General features: G+C 36.7%; 2 protein-coding genes across 5 annotated transcripts in view; one reads left to right on the top strand and one right to left on the bottom strand.

The window, feature by feature from the left end:
* The window catches only part of LOC113234215, a 24,038-nt gene extending 20,187 nt beyond the window's left edge, over window positions 1–3,851 (bottom strand). For all 4 annotated transcript variants that reach the window (XM_026469514.1, XM_026469534.1, XM_026469522.1 and 1 more), the window contains exons 1-4: window positions 3,654–3,851; window positions 2,776–2,895; window positions 2,125–2,352; window positions 418–566 (exon numbers count right to left, since the gene is read on the bottom strand). In XM_026469514.1, coding sequence (XP_026325299.1) covers window positions 418–566; window positions 2,125–2,350 — 375 coding nt within the window. In that variant the 5' untranslated portion in view covers window positions 2,351–2,352; window positions 2,776–2,895; window positions 3,654–3,851. The remainder of the gene's footprint in view (window positions 1–417; window positions 567–2,124; window positions 2,353–2,775; window positions 2,896–3,653) is intronic.
* Window positions 3,852–4,366: 515 nt separating this feature from the next.
* LOC113233812 (hydrocephalus-inducing protein homolog) overlaps window positions 4,367–17,902 on the top strand; it is a 112,794-nt gene continuing 99,258 nt past the window's right edge. The window contains exons 1-12 of the mRNA XM_026469026.1: window positions 4,367–4,531; window positions 4,791–5,003; window positions 5,092–5,290; window positions 5,438–5,576; window positions 5,880–6,004; window positions 6,841–7,023; window positions 7,633–7,841; window positions 7,936–8,173; window positions 13,562–13,766; window positions 14,716–14,783; window positions 15,019–15,239; window positions 16,046–16,279. Of these exons, the coding sequence (XP_026324811.1) occupies window positions 4,436–4,531; window positions 4,791–5,003; window positions 5,092–5,290; window positions 5,438–5,576; window positions 5,880–6,004; window positions 6,841–7,023; window positions 7,633–7,841; window positions 7,936–8,173; window positions 13,562–13,766; window positions 14,716–14,783; window positions 15,019–15,239; window positions 16,046–16,279 (2,130 nt within the window). The 5' untranslated portion in view covers window positions 4,367–4,435. The remainder of the gene's footprint in view (window positions 4,532–4,790; window positions 5,004–5,091; window positions 5,291–5,437; window positions 5,577–5,879; window positions 6,005–6,840; window positions 7,024–7,632; window positions 7,842–7,935; window positions 8,174–13,561; window positions 13,767–14,715; window positions 14,784–15,018; window positions 15,240–16,045; window positions 16,280–17,902) is intronic.

The raw sequence follows: 17,902 nt of genomic DNA, 5'->3' as shown, positions 1-17,902 counted from the left end.
ATTTTCAGTACAAATCGGCAATTTCATACTTTAACCCCTATTATTTATATTAAGTATTTCATTCATTTTTGCCTTTACCTTGAGTTCTAAGGTTTATAGATATACTTTATCAGGAATTCGTGTTTTGCAGACACAAAATACGTAGTATGGTCACCTAAAATGGGACATTCATTATCCTGCATTGCAGTCCGCCTAGCCGTCTGCCGCGTAATGCAGGATTATGAATGTAGTCGCAGCGTACAAGCCATCCTGCAATCCTGCAATGCGTCCTGACTCTATACGTGAATCATATGCAGGTTAGTGTGTGAGCATGGTGTGAGCAGTCTCCTGCCTGCGCGGCGGACTGCCATGCAGTTAGTGAATGGGCCGTTTAAGGTAGCTACTTACTTTTATTTAATATTATCTACATTTACTTACCAAACGCTGGTGGTTGCGGCGCTTAGGATGTCGGTGGTACATGTCATCGCAGGAGGCGCAAAGCGCGCGCCGGCCGCACTCAGTGCAACGCACACGCGCACCGCCACCGCCGCACAATCCACATGATGCACCCGCGTCTACAGGTTGATCTGTAATATCATTTATTTTAAGTACCTAAGTGTTATCCATCTCTCATAATGTTGCATGTGTTGATCTGTACAACGTATTCGCCCGGTGCGACACGAAAAAAAAACCATGCGCTCTGAACCAATTTATTCGACATAATCTAGATCTCTAGAAGAAGGTCTCAGTTTGACGGTTCCGGTTAAGTCGCAATATAATGACAAATGAGGCACTGTTAGGGATCATCTCACGAAGTACATCTATCGACACACCTTCCTAGGTCCCTTTAAACAGATGAGATCCTTTATGAGATTAGTTCCTTTAAGGAGAGAGAGAGAGAGAGTTTAGGCGCGCTCCGCCAAGCTGTTTGATGCTGGTTCAGAAATTAGCGTGTATTCGAAGAGTAATTAAACTGCTCACGGATCAAAGAACTCAGTGTGCCCAAATTTGAAGGAAGGCAAGAGTGTTCCCTTTCTATCACTGTTGTTGGCTTTGAGAAGATTCGGGGTGATTCTATTGCAAAATGGGCTCCTAAAATATTACGTTTATTCTTCATGGCACCACGTGATAGTGTATGGAATTAAAAGGACATCAAGATTGTACATCATTGGCTACAATTTTTAAGTAATGCATAGATACTTGCAAAATTTTCATTATTTGTCACGTAAATTAATTAGTTTTAGTCTCATATCAGAAATATTTCCTGGTCACATACTATCGAAACACCCTGAAAGGTAACAAAAATCACAAATTTCTGCTTATACATTATTGAAACTAGCTAGTTACAGCTCTGAGCTGTTGCTGACGTGGCGCGCTATTTGCATCTGACCGATATACGAATATCGCGGGTTAACGGCTCGGACGTTCTCTGAACCCATCGCCTCGTAAAAAGCTGCACATTGCTGTTTCTCCACGATTTCAACGTATATTTCTGTTGCTTGCTTGCTTCGGTATATTTGTACCGTTACACGAAGTTTAATCCTCGTCATCGATTTGCTGAAACCTCTACCCCCTGTATTAACCATAGCTATTCTATTAAGTTTAGTCTGTATTTATTTTTCTATTTTGATTTTGTCTGACTTATATTTAGGTACTCTACAATAAGTGGCTAATAATCGCATATATATTAGTGCGATATATAAAAATAGTCTTGGAGTTAGATATGTGTATATGTAGAGTCTGTAGGCAATTAGTCTCGGTCCGTTATTGGTTTTCTATCGGATACATTTCGGAAAGTGTGTTCAGGAATTTTAGCAATTAGTTCCTCCTTCACCATTATTCTTTTGATCTACTAAAAAATCCGGAACACTTTATCTTTATGTCATTGACTTACCTACCATCGATCGATCTATTCGCACGGAGCGCTTAAGGATGACTCCTTCTTGATGTGTACGGCAAAGGAATCGAATACACTGCCAGCTTCTGTGTTTTCCGTAAGCAAACGATTTGGAGCTATTCTATAGACTAGAGCGAATACCTAAGCATTTACTAAAAAAGCGCATAACATTGTCGGACACATCATCACTTAAGATCAGGTGATATAGTGGCCACGCATACGTCTATTTTCATTTAAAAGAAGCTTACTAGTTGCTGGCCGCGGCGGCGGTGGAGGCGGCGGCTGAAGTTTAGCGTTAACATATTGATCCGTTGGGAATTCCACCACTTCGTAGTCTGGTTCTGGCTTAGCCAATGGAGCTCTTGTTGGTTGTGCAGACCTCGTCTGGATGGTTGCTTTCATCGGCGGCCGCGAAGCCAGGTGTGGGGGAAGTTGTCCCGCAGTGCGGGGATCGCGGGTGCGTCCTTTCAACATGCCTGTTAGAAATAGCAAATCGTTAAATGGTTTAGCGCTACAAACAGTAGCCTTTAAAAATGTAATACACGGAAATCCATACAAAAATGTGATGAGATGAATTTCTAATTGTTGAACATTAAAATTCATTCATGTATGAAGTTTTTTAAATAATTGTTGCTAAACATATTTCGCGTGTACATTATTTTCATGAATTCAAGGCATGTTGTAGTATTTTTTATGGCTATAATTTCATTATTGTGGCAATAAAATATGGGAAGTAAACTTAATGCCGCAGTGGCCGCAGACCACATGCAGTGGCAGTAGGCACAACAATTATTCAAGCGGTAAAATGACTAAACTGGTTGACTGAAAAGATAAAAAATCTGTGAGTCTTCGGCAGGCAATAAAAAAATGGAAAATTATTCATAGAAAAAAAGGGTTACCTTTTCGTCAAAATGATTGAAGGATCAGTCGAAAGTGATCACAGAAGTCTGGGAGCTCCGAGTAGACCAAGTGGTTCGAGGTGTCTGAGTGGACCGAGTGGTTTCGATGGTCCGAGTGGTCTGCGTAAAACTTTTTTTACTGAGCAAAACTGTGGGTACTTATGTATAATAAATCTAGAGCAGAGTAATCATCGCCTCTTTGTGACATCATTTCTTTTATTACAGATAATATTTGCATATCGGCTCTGCATATTTTGACGTAATTTTAGCCTACGTGGACAACACACGTTGGTCCGACTTAAGCAACATATTTATAGACGGATACATAATGGATCAACAAAAGGCCCCTGGATTAAAATAATCAACAAAGCGCTCGCGTGAAGTCGCACCCGATCAACATACAATAAACAGAGATATATTAGTCTCGGTGCGACCATGTAAGTTGTGTATAACATTTCCACGTTCCTACAGTTCGTCTCTAAATTGCATCGGATAATGGCATATTAAAGTTATGTGAGGGAAATTATACCTTACTTAACATTGTAAAGTATTTTATTAAAAGTTATTATTGTAATAGAGAAGTTTGTGCTAACGGCAGCTGTGACCGGGATAGAGCGGGCGTTGCCTCGTCGCGGACACCTCGCCGACCCATTTATTTCGCCACTCATATCCCAAAATATCGAAAGTGTTTTCGCTCTTTGCAAAATTTAGTTATCCAGCGTTTCATATGATATTTTAAATTAGCATATTTTTTTATTTCTGCAAAAGTTGGATGGGGGACGGTTTCTCTACTTAACCAAAGAAACAAAAAAGACGAACGTCTTAGTCATGTTCAATATGCGCAGAGCTTCACGTTTAAAAAGTAAGTATTTTATTACCTGTACGAAATATTTTTAAATTTGTAGATGTGTCGTTGTACAAGTTAGCACTTTTAGAACATAGCACTGTGTGTCACAACACATAGTTGAAGGTAAGTATGTAAGACATTATGCAATCGCTCACTGCGGGGCCTTGGACATTGTTTTAACACTAACTGCACTTGCGTGGTGTGGAACGCGAGGTACACAGAACGTGCTCTGTGAAGAGACTGGTCGGTTCGGTAGCCGCTAATCGTGCACCCTATCCGGACGAAATTGACAGCGGGAAGACGCGTGTGCCGCCACCGTCTCTATTTCTGTCCGCGGCCGCGTTGCCCCGATTCTACTAAAATTACGACGCTCTGCTATTTCCGCACTCCACTAGCGGCGAGTATGTAAACCACTATATGTATGCAAAATTTTAAAGAAAGTATTCAATAAAATTATGGAGTAGAATTTGAAATTATATTTAATTTTATATTTTTGAAATATGGGTACTATTGGAAGATACTAATCGCATTTAATACAAAAATAGATCAAAAATTTCCAGCAACAATTGTTATAGATAAGTTTCCATTTGATTTGGTTTATAACCATATAAAAAATAACCAAACTGTTTTTGGAGTAAGTACTTTTGTTTACAATCTCCTTTAAGTTTCCTTCAAAAATATTCCACACTTATCGGATTGGAACTCAACATTTGAATAACGCTTGAACAATTGAAACTTAGCAACAAGGAGTTTGGAAACATTTGTAAACAAATGTTCTGTTTTTTGCATTTGTGATTATAATTATTTTATGGTATGGAAGTGTTGCGACAGTTTAAAGAATGTGGTTACTTCACATCTCAATTGTACCATTTGATGACCAAGAAGAAGTTGGTTGATCCTTCAGAGGAGGTAAATTTTTACGCAATATTTAAAGTTCTTGGGATTTAGCGATAGCTACATGTAAAAACGTAAATATTCTATGTAAATTCTTGTGAAAATACAAAACACTAGTCATCAATATTAACTTGGTACCTATAGATATTTTTTCTTACTCGTAAAAAGTGAAACACGTAATATTATGTAACTTTTGCATCGGAGATTACCCTAGTGGTTTTTGTTAGGCAAGTGACATTGATTTATGTTTAACTTTTCCTTTTTCTACCTTCAGATTATTCCATCGGAATATCTTAAAGAAATGCGGTTAAGTACGGTCGAACGCTTACAGAAGTTGAACAATATAGAAATAGATAATATAGTCAATACTGGCACCAAGAAAACTGGTATTCCTGTTTTGTCATTTACACCAAGAATAATCGTGTTTCAAAACTTTAAGCCAAATGAAAAAGTAGTGGCTAAGTTTACCGTGAAGAACATAAGTAAGGTTTGTATATACATGGTTTATAGTTTCACGCTTTACAAGTTCGAGTAGGGAACTGAGTGTAATACTGTTAAATGAATTTTGCTTTTAGGCGACTACATTCCTCAACATGGTGTATAAGGAATCGTCAAATTTCTTCATAAAGCCGTGTGGCTCTCAATTGCTCTCAAGATTGGCGCCCGGTATTAGTGTTACTTTTGCCGTTACTTTCGAGTCCAGCTTGTATGAAGATTACGTTCACAAAGTTATGTTTCATAGTGATACTGATCACTATGTGCTGCCGTTAATTGGTGAGACTCGGTTAATTGAATAAAAAACGTGTTATTTCAAAATATGTACCAAGATAATAGTATTAAAATTGTAAATATTTTGTTAAAATATGGCTACAATAATTGTCCTGATTATGTAAAAAATAAAGTAATAGTTCGTGGTTACAGCAATGGGACCCAGACCAATGTTTGACTTCCCGGATCAAGTAATATTACCTAAAACTCCGTTAAAAATAGAGACTTTCATGATGATCACCGTTCACAACGTCGGCGTACTAAACGCAGGTTTCACAATTAAAACAAGATGGTAACGCGCATATTTCTTTATATTTTATGCAGTTGACAGCAACGTACTGTTTGTGCGTCACACTTGGCTATTTAGGAAAGACATCTTTCATAATGACTTCCTTATGAAATGGACCATATTATAGACCCTAATTACCTTGACGACAGTTGTCTTAATACTAATTTGGTACCAAACAATACATGGCGTGTACCGTAGTGAGTAATACATAAATGTAGTTTTGAGGCGCCTTTGACTGTAATATAGAAATAACGATACTTTTTCTCAGTTTTTATAGGTTTTTTTAGTCATGTTTTCTTTTTTTAGTCCATTTAACGTGCATCCAAAATCTCACTACGTGCTAGCTGGAACGAAAGTAGAATTTAAAGTAGGATTTAGAAGTATGCATTTGGGTAATGCAGAAGGTGAATTGCGAGCAGTTTTCGAAACAGGTTGGTGTAATCTATGTTTAATGTGTTCTAATGAATTCTATTCTGTGAGTACCTATATTGATACTCACACTTACTAAAAAAGAGCAATCGACAGCCCTATACCTACATCATCTAATATCGCGACCAAACCATTTCGTAGGTGTTGCACTATGATAACTAATGCAAAATGGATGCAAAGCCTTGTTCAATGAGTCTACCTTGTTTAAAGACGATCAAAATCGGTGTAGAAAGCTCTCGCCTGAATGACGATTCACTGAGCTCTCTACGCTCCAATGACGAATCACGGTGGCTGCGGGTCCTCAGCCTGAAACTTTTCAGATCGATTATTTCAATAGAACAAGTTTCTTCTTCTTTCTTCTTTCTACACACATATTATTATAACAACGTTTGAATCCTAGCCGATACAGATTGACTTTACCAACCATTTAAGGATCTGATTGTGCAAAAATAAGAAAACGGACATTTGCGGCCTGGAAACATACAATATTATCGTGATATCAGGTGACATATAATAGAGGGGAACAGGAAGACTTGAAACTTTTTCTTTCTTTAGTGTAATTTTCTTATCCGGTCACACGTATATATTACACTCATTTCGCTACCGCACGTAATAACTTTTTATAATTTCGGCCAATTTAGAGTAGGTAGAATAGTTGAGCTAGGCTTTGTATCATTTTTCTCAGCATCATCTGTGGGTTTGATCGCGGTATCCAATGACGTAGGTCGTGGTACGGTTGGGTCACAATTTTAAGATTTATTTTTTATTTTAGAATTTGTGCTTTCCAAATTCTTCTGTGCTAACACTTATGGTTTTTCGTTTGAAATTAATATTTTAGGAGAAGTATTTCGAATAAGGGTACTGGGAGAGGCACATAGCGTGAGCATAGAGCTGGAGAAGCAAACCGTGAGGTTCCTGGACACCTATAATACAATGGTCAGGCAACAAACCTTTAAGATTACTAACAAATCCGACCATTTGCTCACTTACATGTGCATGAAAAATGAAGACGTCTATGATGGTACGATACGAAAGGATTTTTAAATGCAATTACGCACATTTCGTACGTACATCATCATCCTCTGTTTAGTAGCAGTAGAGTACTTTGTGGAATAGTTCGCCCAGGGAAGCTCTATTTCTGACTAATGTGAGCATGACTGCGTTATATTTTGAAGGGTTAAGGGTGCTGGTGAAATTACAGGCCCATGAGACTTGTCAACAAATTGTCTCGGGGTGACGGGAGCAGTGGCAGTGCCCCTGAGATCGTTGTGATTTAAAGCTTTGACTGGCACTGCAACTGCTATGGACTGGCGTGTCGCTTTCCACGCAGCGCACGATTTGTTCGTCCCGTCCCTTGGTATAATAAAAATACCCTTCCCCTGCCTGTCCGACTTAATGCACTGCTGAGTATAAAATGGTATAAGCGTCCCGTAGTTTGTTATATTCGCCACAATTTTGTGCTAGTCTCGCTCATCTACGGACCGCGACTTTGATGTTATCATAATAATATCCAATGTTTCTGTAACCAATTTTTGGTCACCATTCGGTTGTCGCTTTACTCGGTCATCAACTCGCTTTTCGTACATAACCGTTTCTAATTAATTATTTTATGCCCTGTTTTTTGTGATAGATTTTGAAGATAAACTGAAATTTGCAAAAATGTTCTACGATGTGAAACAAAACGAATCTCTAAAGTACGCGAAGCTTGTCCAATATGACGTTTTGTCAAGCGATGAGCATGAGAGAGTATACACAAGGATTTTTACGGACGAGATTCAGGCTATGGTGACTGAAGAATCGATGTTATTCCAAAATATGCACTTTGCGATTTCACCGAATGTTAGTTGCTTATTAGTTTTTCATATTGCTATTATATAATAACTAGTCATATTAACCGCAGTACCTATAACAAAAGACTTCTTTAAAATTTCAGAAAGGACAATTGTGGCCCAAAAAGGTAACGGAAATAACGATTATTTTCTCGCCCAAGGAAATAGGAGAGCGCGAAGCAGTTTGTTATTTAGATATTGATGGGATTTCGAATCGTGTTCCACTGAAAATAGTTGGCACTTCCATTCCACCTCTCATACATCTCAACCTAGAAACTTTGGACATGGACCGTGTATATATTAACAAACTTTATAATTACGAAATTGTAGCAATGAATAAAGGTTAGTTTAAAAAATTATTTTTATAATATATTTAAATGAAATATTAATTATGATTTCCCTTCATAATTTCAATTGAAGTAATGGTCTGTGTGCGATTCTGTTCAAATTAAGAGCACCTCTACGTGTCGCTACAGCGCCGTGATTCTGAAACCACAGGGTTTTTAATGCAGAAAAGCGCTACTGCCTGACACGGGTCGCATTCGCCTTGCAATTATAGTCGTGTTCCCAACTCAAACGTAAAGTCAGTTTCAAATCGTTATGCTACCGATGTAAACAAATTTTTCCGTTGACAAATTACTATTTATTTAGTTTTAATTTATTTTTTACCGTTGAGCTTTGTGATTTATTAATTGAATGAACACACATTTACTTTACTTACATATTATTAATTTAATTACAAAATCAAATATTACTTTAAAATCGTCTGTAATATTTTGTAATATTGTTTATTTTGTTACTGTACATGGTGGAGTACAGTCATACACATGAGATACCTGACCCTCTAACATGCCCAAACTGACCTTTTGGTTCTGAGAGCCATCTTACGTATTGAACAAAGAAAAAATTAAAGTAATTTCAATTTTATTGCATAAGCAATACAGTGGAGTGTTGCTTGAAGATAATCAACATATTTTTTAAACCAATACTAAATTTCGTCATTTAACATCCGAGTAAATTGGTCGAGCGGCTTGTTGTATGGACCGCCAGTTACAATACCCGTGGTTCGATTCCTCGAGTACTATTTTGTTTCAGCGATATTTTTAAAATCATTGTTTAACTTTTTAATGATAACGTTGACAAATCACAATATTTGCTCACTAGAAATTGCCTAAGGAGGGTGGGTAGATATTATTAATAAAGCGTAGGGTGAGTATGGATCATAGTATGGACAGATTAACAAATGACGAAATCGCTCTGCAGTTGCATACGATCGTGTCTTCTGTGATTACGCATTGCTCCACGTTTCGTTTCCATTTATCTCTTCAGTTTTAATTACTTTCAAAGTTTTCTTTCTTGTTTTAATAAGCCGCATTTAACAGAATTATCAAAATTAGAAATTATTGTTCTGTATGAACATGACTTACACCTTCAGAGGTTAGAAACAAAAAATATATTGTATAGCCATAGCTAAATAATATTTTAGTTTGTTGTGTTATATTAATGTGACTCGAACCATGCTTACCCTACTTGCAAAGCCATCCTTATATACCGCTTGGCCACGACGGCCTTACTAAAGCTGGTTGAAATTTGTATTCTGTCTTTAAGTAAGAACTATACCTCAAAGCTCAAATTGGCTTGCAAACTTTCTTACAATGTCATTCACAAATGAGTCGAACAGGGAGTCATACCAAAATAAATTTTACGGCTCACAGTTTAATGATTAAGTTTGTTCAACAATTTTCTCCACATTTTTATGCTCAGCACCAAAAGGTCGGCAAAGTCGCCTTGGAGGGTCAGGTATCTTGTGTATATGACTGTACGTAACTGCAAACATTTAAACTTGTTGTTTTATCAGATAATAAATTATCAAATTGTTTATTATTGTAACAATCCAAAGTATCAAAGCTCTTGATTCTATAGACGAGTGCACTGGTAAAATATAAGTATCTGGGCATTTCTCGTAGAAGGGCTAAGTTCTCTGACTTCGGTGGCCGGTTTTTTTCTTATTTTCAGGAAAAACATTAAGCGTAAAGGAAAAAGAAGATATAATATATAATAATAAGATATAATATTCCGTTAATCGGACAACTAGATTCTTAACAGTTAGTGACAAGTTTGATCCACCGAATTCAGCTACCACCGAAATCTGGATAATTTAACAAAAGGCTTAATTTTTGTATAAAGTATTATGAAAAAAGCAATAAAAACATTTAATAATTTCTATAAACATTTACTATTTTGACTCACTGTTAAGTCAAACTTTAAAAACTAAAATTTGTTTATAAATCGACCAGAACAGCTCAAACAAATTTCACCTAATGACTATTAATTAAAATCGATTTTCGTTTGGCTGTTCAGCCTTTTTTCAATCACACGAAATATTTCCGTAACTCTTTTTTTTTAAATAGAACGTAATCTGTAGCTACAAAAGCAATCAGTTTTTTGAAACTTGCGCGATTAATATCTTTCATTACTTTTGATATCCAATTTTTATTTTCTGCTTTGATTTTCCTTGGTCATTTTCAGCAGGAAACAAGTAGTAATAAAAAACTGTAAAATAAAAATATTAACTCAACATTTATGTGAAAAAACCATTGACTTACAAATAAATGGACGACGGGTCTAATACAAAAACCACGAAAAAAATGTCCCAAGTCAACCTATTTAAATGTAGTGACATGTAAAGGAATATGAAAAAGCTAAAACGTTGAATTTAAATTGTAATGTCATTGCCGTACTGCCTAATTTTGCTTGCAACAATTGAAAGGCGCATAAAACACCATATTCAGCTTCTACTGGAAACTTACCAAAATGCACCATATGTAGCTTCTAATGAAAACTACTTGAACACAGGTATAATGGAGTAGCCTTTATTATTTATAAATAAATTTTATACGTAAATGTTGAATTTTATACAATGCCATTAATTACGAGCTAGGGTGTCTGACTTTTTTTCTTGAGTTTCAAGAATTCTCGTACCCGATTTCTCGAGTTATTCGAGAATTTTTGTAAAAACCGTAAAAAATCAGCTCAATCAACTATAAAACTAAATGTGAACTTTTCGAAATTGTTTTGGCCTGGGTGTTCTGAGTTATGCCCCGAAATAAATTCCATCGTTCTTGGTCCCAAGTTCGATTCCCAGTGGAACCAATTCGGGAAATGAACTTTTGTAAATTGGTTCTTCTCTGGGATTCTGTTGCTCTGATACTCATGGGGAGTATGTACAGAGAGTTCCCTAGTTTCAGACCAGATGATTGTCTTAATAATAATAATAATAACGCACACATTCAACATAGCCCCGCACTAGGGAAACCCTGTGTCGCGGGTGCCATGGACACACACATAGACAACCACAAATTACACCCAAACTCACGAGAGAAATAAATATAGGCCATACAAATATTTCTCCCGGCCCGGGAATCGAACCCGGGGACCTCTGCGTGGCAGTCCGGTATGGTAACCGTTCGGCCACGGATGCAGTCTTACAATAGAATACCAAGACCAGAACCATTTAGAAAAGTTAATTTGTTAAATTGATACTACCGGTATCGAACCCGGGAACTTCTCATCCAGTGCCCACAGTGCAAACCGTTAGGCTATCAAGGTTGTACTATTTGTATTATTATGCAGTGTTTTTGTTCACTCATCGATGTAATCACATACCAAAGCTTTAATATTATGGTCTTTTATCAAGCTTGTATCAGCTCTGGTTTCCTTTCTTTTCTTACCATTTTCTTAACCCGTTCGTGCGTAGTACTGAAATTATACTGCGTTTAAAAACGTCACCACTTTTCTATATGCCGCAGTGCTTACATTGATTCAACATAATTATTACGGTTTATCACTGACGACGGTTGATTCCGTCAACAGGCATAGTCGTACTGCTCATAGTTTTTGCAAATGTTTTTTGTGCATGAAAAGTACGGCTATGACGGTAGTAATTTGTGAGATAATTACAAAATTAAAATGCGCGATATTGGTTGCGCAAGAGAAACGCTTTCCAAAATAAACACTTAGGTACTAATTAATAATAATAATTATAATAACGCACACACTCAACATTGCCCCGCATTAGGGAAACCCTGTGTCGCGGGTGCCATCGACACACATATTACATAAATTACTACCAAACTCACGAGAGAAATAAATGTAGGCCATACACATATTTCTCCCGAAAAACCTAAAAAAATACTTTCGGGATTATGGAAATTCATGGAAACGTTATTTCGGGCAAATGTATTTTCGGTCTTCTTATTCGTAACCCCGAGCCGTAAAAAGAGTACAACAATATTTGAAAGTATTACTAACATGTATTAAAAAATATTATAACAATAACATTAGCATCAAAGCGACTCTAATGAAATTTTTGTTCTAAATATTTCAAACGCTTGTGTTTCAAACAATTGAAATTGACGTGATGGGTCTCGTTCAGTCTTTTACGCAAGCAATGAGTCGGAAAGAGATAGTTAGCTATTTGATTATTTTGATTGCTTTTGTAATTTACGATTTACAATTAATTTAAATATAAATTAAATACTATATATATACTAGTGCATAAAATAACACTTTAAATGATAACTATGATGACACAATGTAGTACTTACTGAAAATATGATATACCACCCTGTTTTTTCACTTAAGCTGAGTAATTTTTACAAGGTTTTACTACACAATACGGCATCATTGACAAGCGCGCTGTCAGTCGAACAAACGAAGACTAAGCGTGATTGACGCTCTGTATACGATTTTAAGTAAGTTCGGACACTTTTTAGCGCGGACCCGACGTCCATTTATTTGTAAGTCAGTGGAAATAACGTATAAAATGCTTACTTTTCAAAGAAAATATGTCTTCGATGGCAGTTTATTCCGACGTCGGTGGAAGTTTTTCTGAATTCGGTGGCATAAAATTTACCGAATCCAAGGCCACGGGATTCAGAATATATTATATATATATTTTATTGATATCACTCATAAACGACAATACTTTTAAAATTGTTATTATATTTTAGACGTTACAATACATATTATAAAAAATATTACATACAACCATAAAATTTAGTTTTTGAAACATCATGTACCTCAAATTTAAAAATGAACCTGGACCAAATCCACCGAGTTACGTATTTACGCGCAAAAAACTCCTAAAATCGGCAACAAATCATGCTTCTCTCTAGCCGCAGAGGCGCGATGGACGAATAATACGAACGAATTGCGAAACTTGTAAAATGCTTCATTTTTCATGTGTAGCGTGATTAGTAACTCCCACCGAATTCTCGCGTAAGCGTGGAGCACGCTGCCATCTTAGTATTGTGAAAAAACTATTGTCTAGTTTATTCAGATTATAAGTAGGTATTGCATCTAGTTTATTACACGTTAACTAAAGTTTAATATTGATATACGGTTTCAAGTTTGAGAAAAATGAGACTTTGTGTTGGATTCTGCATTCGGGACACGCCACTGATGTTAGGTTTTAGGCATTTCGGACTTTTTTTCCATTAGGTTCGCAAGGTTTATTGGGAAGATTTTTGCTCTCCACTTAGCTTTCGACTCTTTTGTTGTAGATTTTTGTTTTGATAAATAAGTGAAGGTTAGTGCATGGACACAGAAAATTGCGGCATTGGAGAAGTGCCCTTCTATTACATTCAATGGAAGTAATATTTTGAGTAGAGAAAAAATCTGTTCTGTTTTTAAAGTTAATACCTAATCGAAAAAAAAAATATTTGCCAGGTCACATCAGCGGTTTGATAGTATACAATGAAACACCTACATTATTTGGTAGTGCGATTTCTTGCACACCCCTGATGCACTGCTTGGCTCCCGGTGAAAAAGCTATCTTCATTATATCCTTCAGCAATCCCAACCAGGGCTGTTTCTTCGAGGAAATCAATTTCGTCATAAGAGACACCAGTGTCGTTATTAGGTTGTACTTGAAGTAAGTATTTTAGAACAGGGTTGTTGTGAATATCAACATCTGCATCCGCATACGCGAATAATCTGCATGAATTAAAAAATCCGCATCGGCATTCAACTGGAATAATTTACAAACGTTCTAGAAACAGCCTCAGCTCTTGTTTTTTAAATATAACTGATAGAATTCTAGAATGATTAAGCTAAGCAGATTGATTGTTTTCATGGAGATTGATTGTTGTGTTAAGAAATGTCACAAAATCATTGAAATAATACTAAAGAAAACAAATCATTTTTCAACTAGATAAATTAATTGAGGATTTGAAACTATTTTTCCGGATTTCAATCGCGTATATTGGTTTTTTCAAACAAACCAACGTTTCGGGCCCTTTACAGGCCTGTGTAGATGTAGACGATGGTACCTGGGAAGAACCCGAAACGTTGGTTTGTTTAAAAAAACAAATATACATACGCTTTTTAAATCCGGGAAAATAGTTTCATTTCCTATGTGTAATAATCGCGAAAACCTCAGAACTCGATAATTGAGGATTATTTTATTTTCGCGTTTATTTATAACACTTTCGCGTTTTTTAAATACATAAAATCAGCATCTGAATCAGCTTCCGCTTATCTTAAGGTTAAAAAAAGCAACATCCGCATGAGGATCCGCTGATGTGTAAAAAACCTGCATCAGCAACAATCCTGCTTTAGAAGCGTTATGAAAACATTACCATACCTACATTATGTATGTGCAATTTGCATTTTTTGTACAGACCTAAGTAAATGTTGTAATGTAACGTAAGTTCGTAAAAAGATAATGCAATTTTGGCACTATGAGTGAGATTTCTTCTTCTCACTACTAGTTTGAGCGGTGACTGTGATTGGCGTCCTGTATAGTATATTATACTAAGGCTGATAAGTGTAATCGGATCAACGTGTATCTGAATATATAGTTACAGATGCGTCTTTTGCAGGGGAGAAATAGTTTATCCAACTATGCACTTTAGCAAGCCTTGTCTTGATTTTGGAACGTTAAGTGTGGGTAAGTCTCTATGAGACGAACTTTCTTTTATGGATACTTATGGTTCATTAGGATTTAATTCATTCGAATCACCATTGCTGACCACATTTTCATTAAACACTACTTTTTATTTGAATTAGGGGCATGATTACATGTTCTTGGTAGAGCTTTTTATACTTGTAAGAAGGTTGGCTTTGTTGTTAATTTGTCTACATTTACCTAGATTTCGAAAAAAAAAAATATATTTAATTCTTAGGAATACCTGTTACGTTAGAATTGGAAGTGATAAATGAGTCGGAAGTCAGAGTTAGAGGTTCGATAAAGATATCATCCGACGGTCCTGAAGTGAACAGCCTTACTTTAGACGACTGCGAGTCTTCGGGGTTGAATTATATAGTTGCACCGCAGTGGCCAAGAGAATTCCACATCGAACCATCAAAAATTGACTTAGATCCTGAATCGAAGGTGATCTTAAAGGTGATTGGACATATCTAATACAATTATTTTGTAGTGACCCCTTTTATCGGTACCTACATTCAGCCTAAACTAACGCAAAGTTAATTTAAATAGGTGAATTAAGGACTATTCACATTAGACCGTGCCAGGCGCGAGCCGAGCCATGTAGGAGACTCGGATTGGAAATGCTGCGTACATTTTATATGAAGTGATTCACATTACAAAGTGCCGCGTCCGTGAGACGGACGAGAGACGCCCGAGCTGCTCCCGAGCTCGTTCGAGCCTCGGATACGGCCCGGCCCGCCACGCCTCATTTTAATATGAACACTCTCCAGTGCGTAATACGTGCCCCGTCCGAGTTTGCAACTGTGAATGAAAGAAAGAAAGTGACTACGTTCTATTTTAAAAAATGGGTGATGGAAAATTGAGTGCGTAAGAAATTACCCAGTGCTTTATAATATGATATAACACTACGTTCGTATTCGAGCATAAACCGCGTCCTACTGACTGACTCAGGCTAATTTCAGAACGTGCGGTACATACAGGGTCAAGAGCACGTCCAGCTTGACACTTAAGATTTCAATCCAACTCTATGCTGCTTACGATAAGAACGGTCCAAACTACAAATTGTCAAGCTTGACGTACTCTTGATTGTGCGAGGCTCGGGTGCCTCGGACACGGCTTGCGCCCAGCACGGTTTAATGTGAATATGAATATGCAGCACGTCTGAGGCTCGGTTGACTCGGACACTGCTCGCGCCCAGCACGGTCTAATGTGAATCATCCTTTAAACGTGTGATCTTTCAAATAGTGTTCTTATGTCTGTAGGTAACACTGACGGCGAATTTGGTTAGAGCAAACCAGACTTGTTTGGAAGTGGAAATGGAAAAGTCTGACAGTCCACCGATCACTCTGCCGGTGTCGTTCAATGCTGTAGTCCCTGAGATCACTCCTGCGCCTGATGTGAATCTGAGGGCACTGTTCGTCGATTACCCCTACAAACACGATATCATTATATCTTCAAATGAGTTTTGGGGATATTTCTCTATTAAAGAGGCGAAGGTGTGAGCTATTTCCTATCTAATCTGTCTAATGATTGTTTAGAAAGTGCAGGTTTATATTTTATAATTATATAAAATAAAAAACAGACCTCAAGACTTTATGGAATCATATCTATTTGCCAAGTTTTATTAAAATCGGTTAACGAAAAGTGGATGAAATCTAATAAGCGGGATTCATCCTCTAATTTGCCACCCTTACAGTGTAATATTTTCATAAAATTTGAATTGAACCATTACTGAGGTGCCTCCTTTCCAACAAATGAATGAAACACGAAACATACCTACACAAAAAAATACAGCCGAATTGAGAATTTTTTTTAAAAGTACAAGCACTTATTCATCAGTAGGCTGTTTTATACTAGTAATAAGGTCGTTCATGTGCGATAATGGGCCAGCAGCATGCTAATTATTTTTAATGAGCGTAGCAAACAGCAAACAATTGTGTTCAAAGAAATTGCTCTAAGACTACACCACATACAGGGCGTCTCACGTCTATGCCACACGGAGGGAAAGCACTTTAAATACCGTAAGATAGAAAATTTTACTGAAAGAAGTCTTCGTTTTGATTTTGAAAACTATTCGAACTCCATTCAAAGATTTTTAAATGATCGCCTATCTGAACCGGGAATCGAAACCGCCAAATGTAAAAAAAGCACCTATAATTTTACTATATTGATCGAAAGCCTCAATCATGAGGATTATTTTCTTCCAAATAAGATATCATCTTAAATAAAAGGAAGACCATGAAATTTAACATTTAATTTGAAATTTGTTCAGGAAAATGATCCTGTAAAAGATTTAGTTTACAGGAACCGATAAGAGAGTGTGCAGAAGTTACAAACTGAACTTAGACCTATTATTTTGAACATTCACCGTGAAACGATAAACTGACAGGAAGCGTAATTATCGAAAGAGTGAGAATTTATATACTACGGAATGGGACTTGAGCATTTGATAACTTAAATTGATTATAAATAGCAGTTAAATGTAGGTACCTAATTATTTTAATTAAATCTTAAATTTCATTTTATTTAAGATGCTATGTTATTTAGAAGAAAACAATCCTTATGATTGAGGCTTTTGTTCAGTATAGTAAAATTACAGGTGTTTTTTTTTTCACATTTGGCGAGTTCCATTCTCGGTTCAGACAGGGGATTATTTAAAAATCTTTGAATACAGTTCGAATTATTTGTAAAATCAAAAAGACGTGAGACGCTCTGTATATAATACGTAGCGAAATTCGTAAATATGTGTATAATTTTGGTAGACTCCTACCAAAATTATACATATATTTACGAAAAAACAGCTCCTTGTGAAAGAGTTCGTCCAGGAAATTATTACCTGCCAGGACACTTTTTTCCTACTGCAGAGCAGTAATGTGAGCTTTGGTGCGTTCCGATTTTGAAGGGTGATGGTGTTGGTGAAACTGCAGGCACGTTGGACTTGTCAACTTCACGTCGCAAGGTGACGAGTGCAGTGGCAAAAGCTCTGAATGGCACTGCAACTGTTATGAGTAGGCGTGTTGCTTACCATCAGGCGCACGACTTGTTCTTTTCGTCACTAAACTTGATATAGCATAATAAAAACATGATTTTCGTAAGAAATATCCATTTCAGTCATTAAA

The sequence above is a fragment of the Hyposmocoma kahamanoa genome, unplaced genomic scaffold (genome assembly GCF_003589595.1).
Source record: "Hyposmocoma kahamanoa isolate Upper Pololo Valley unplaced genomic scaffold, ASM358959v1 102, whole genome shotgun sequence".
In the NCBI taxonomy this organism is placed as follows: Eukaryota; Metazoa; Arthropoda; class Insecta; order Lepidoptera; family Cosmopterigidae; genus Hyposmocoma; species Hyposmocoma kahamanoa.
The sequence above is the reverse complement of the archived record's forward strand: the minus strand, read 5'-3'. Positions and strand labels throughout refer to the sequence as shown.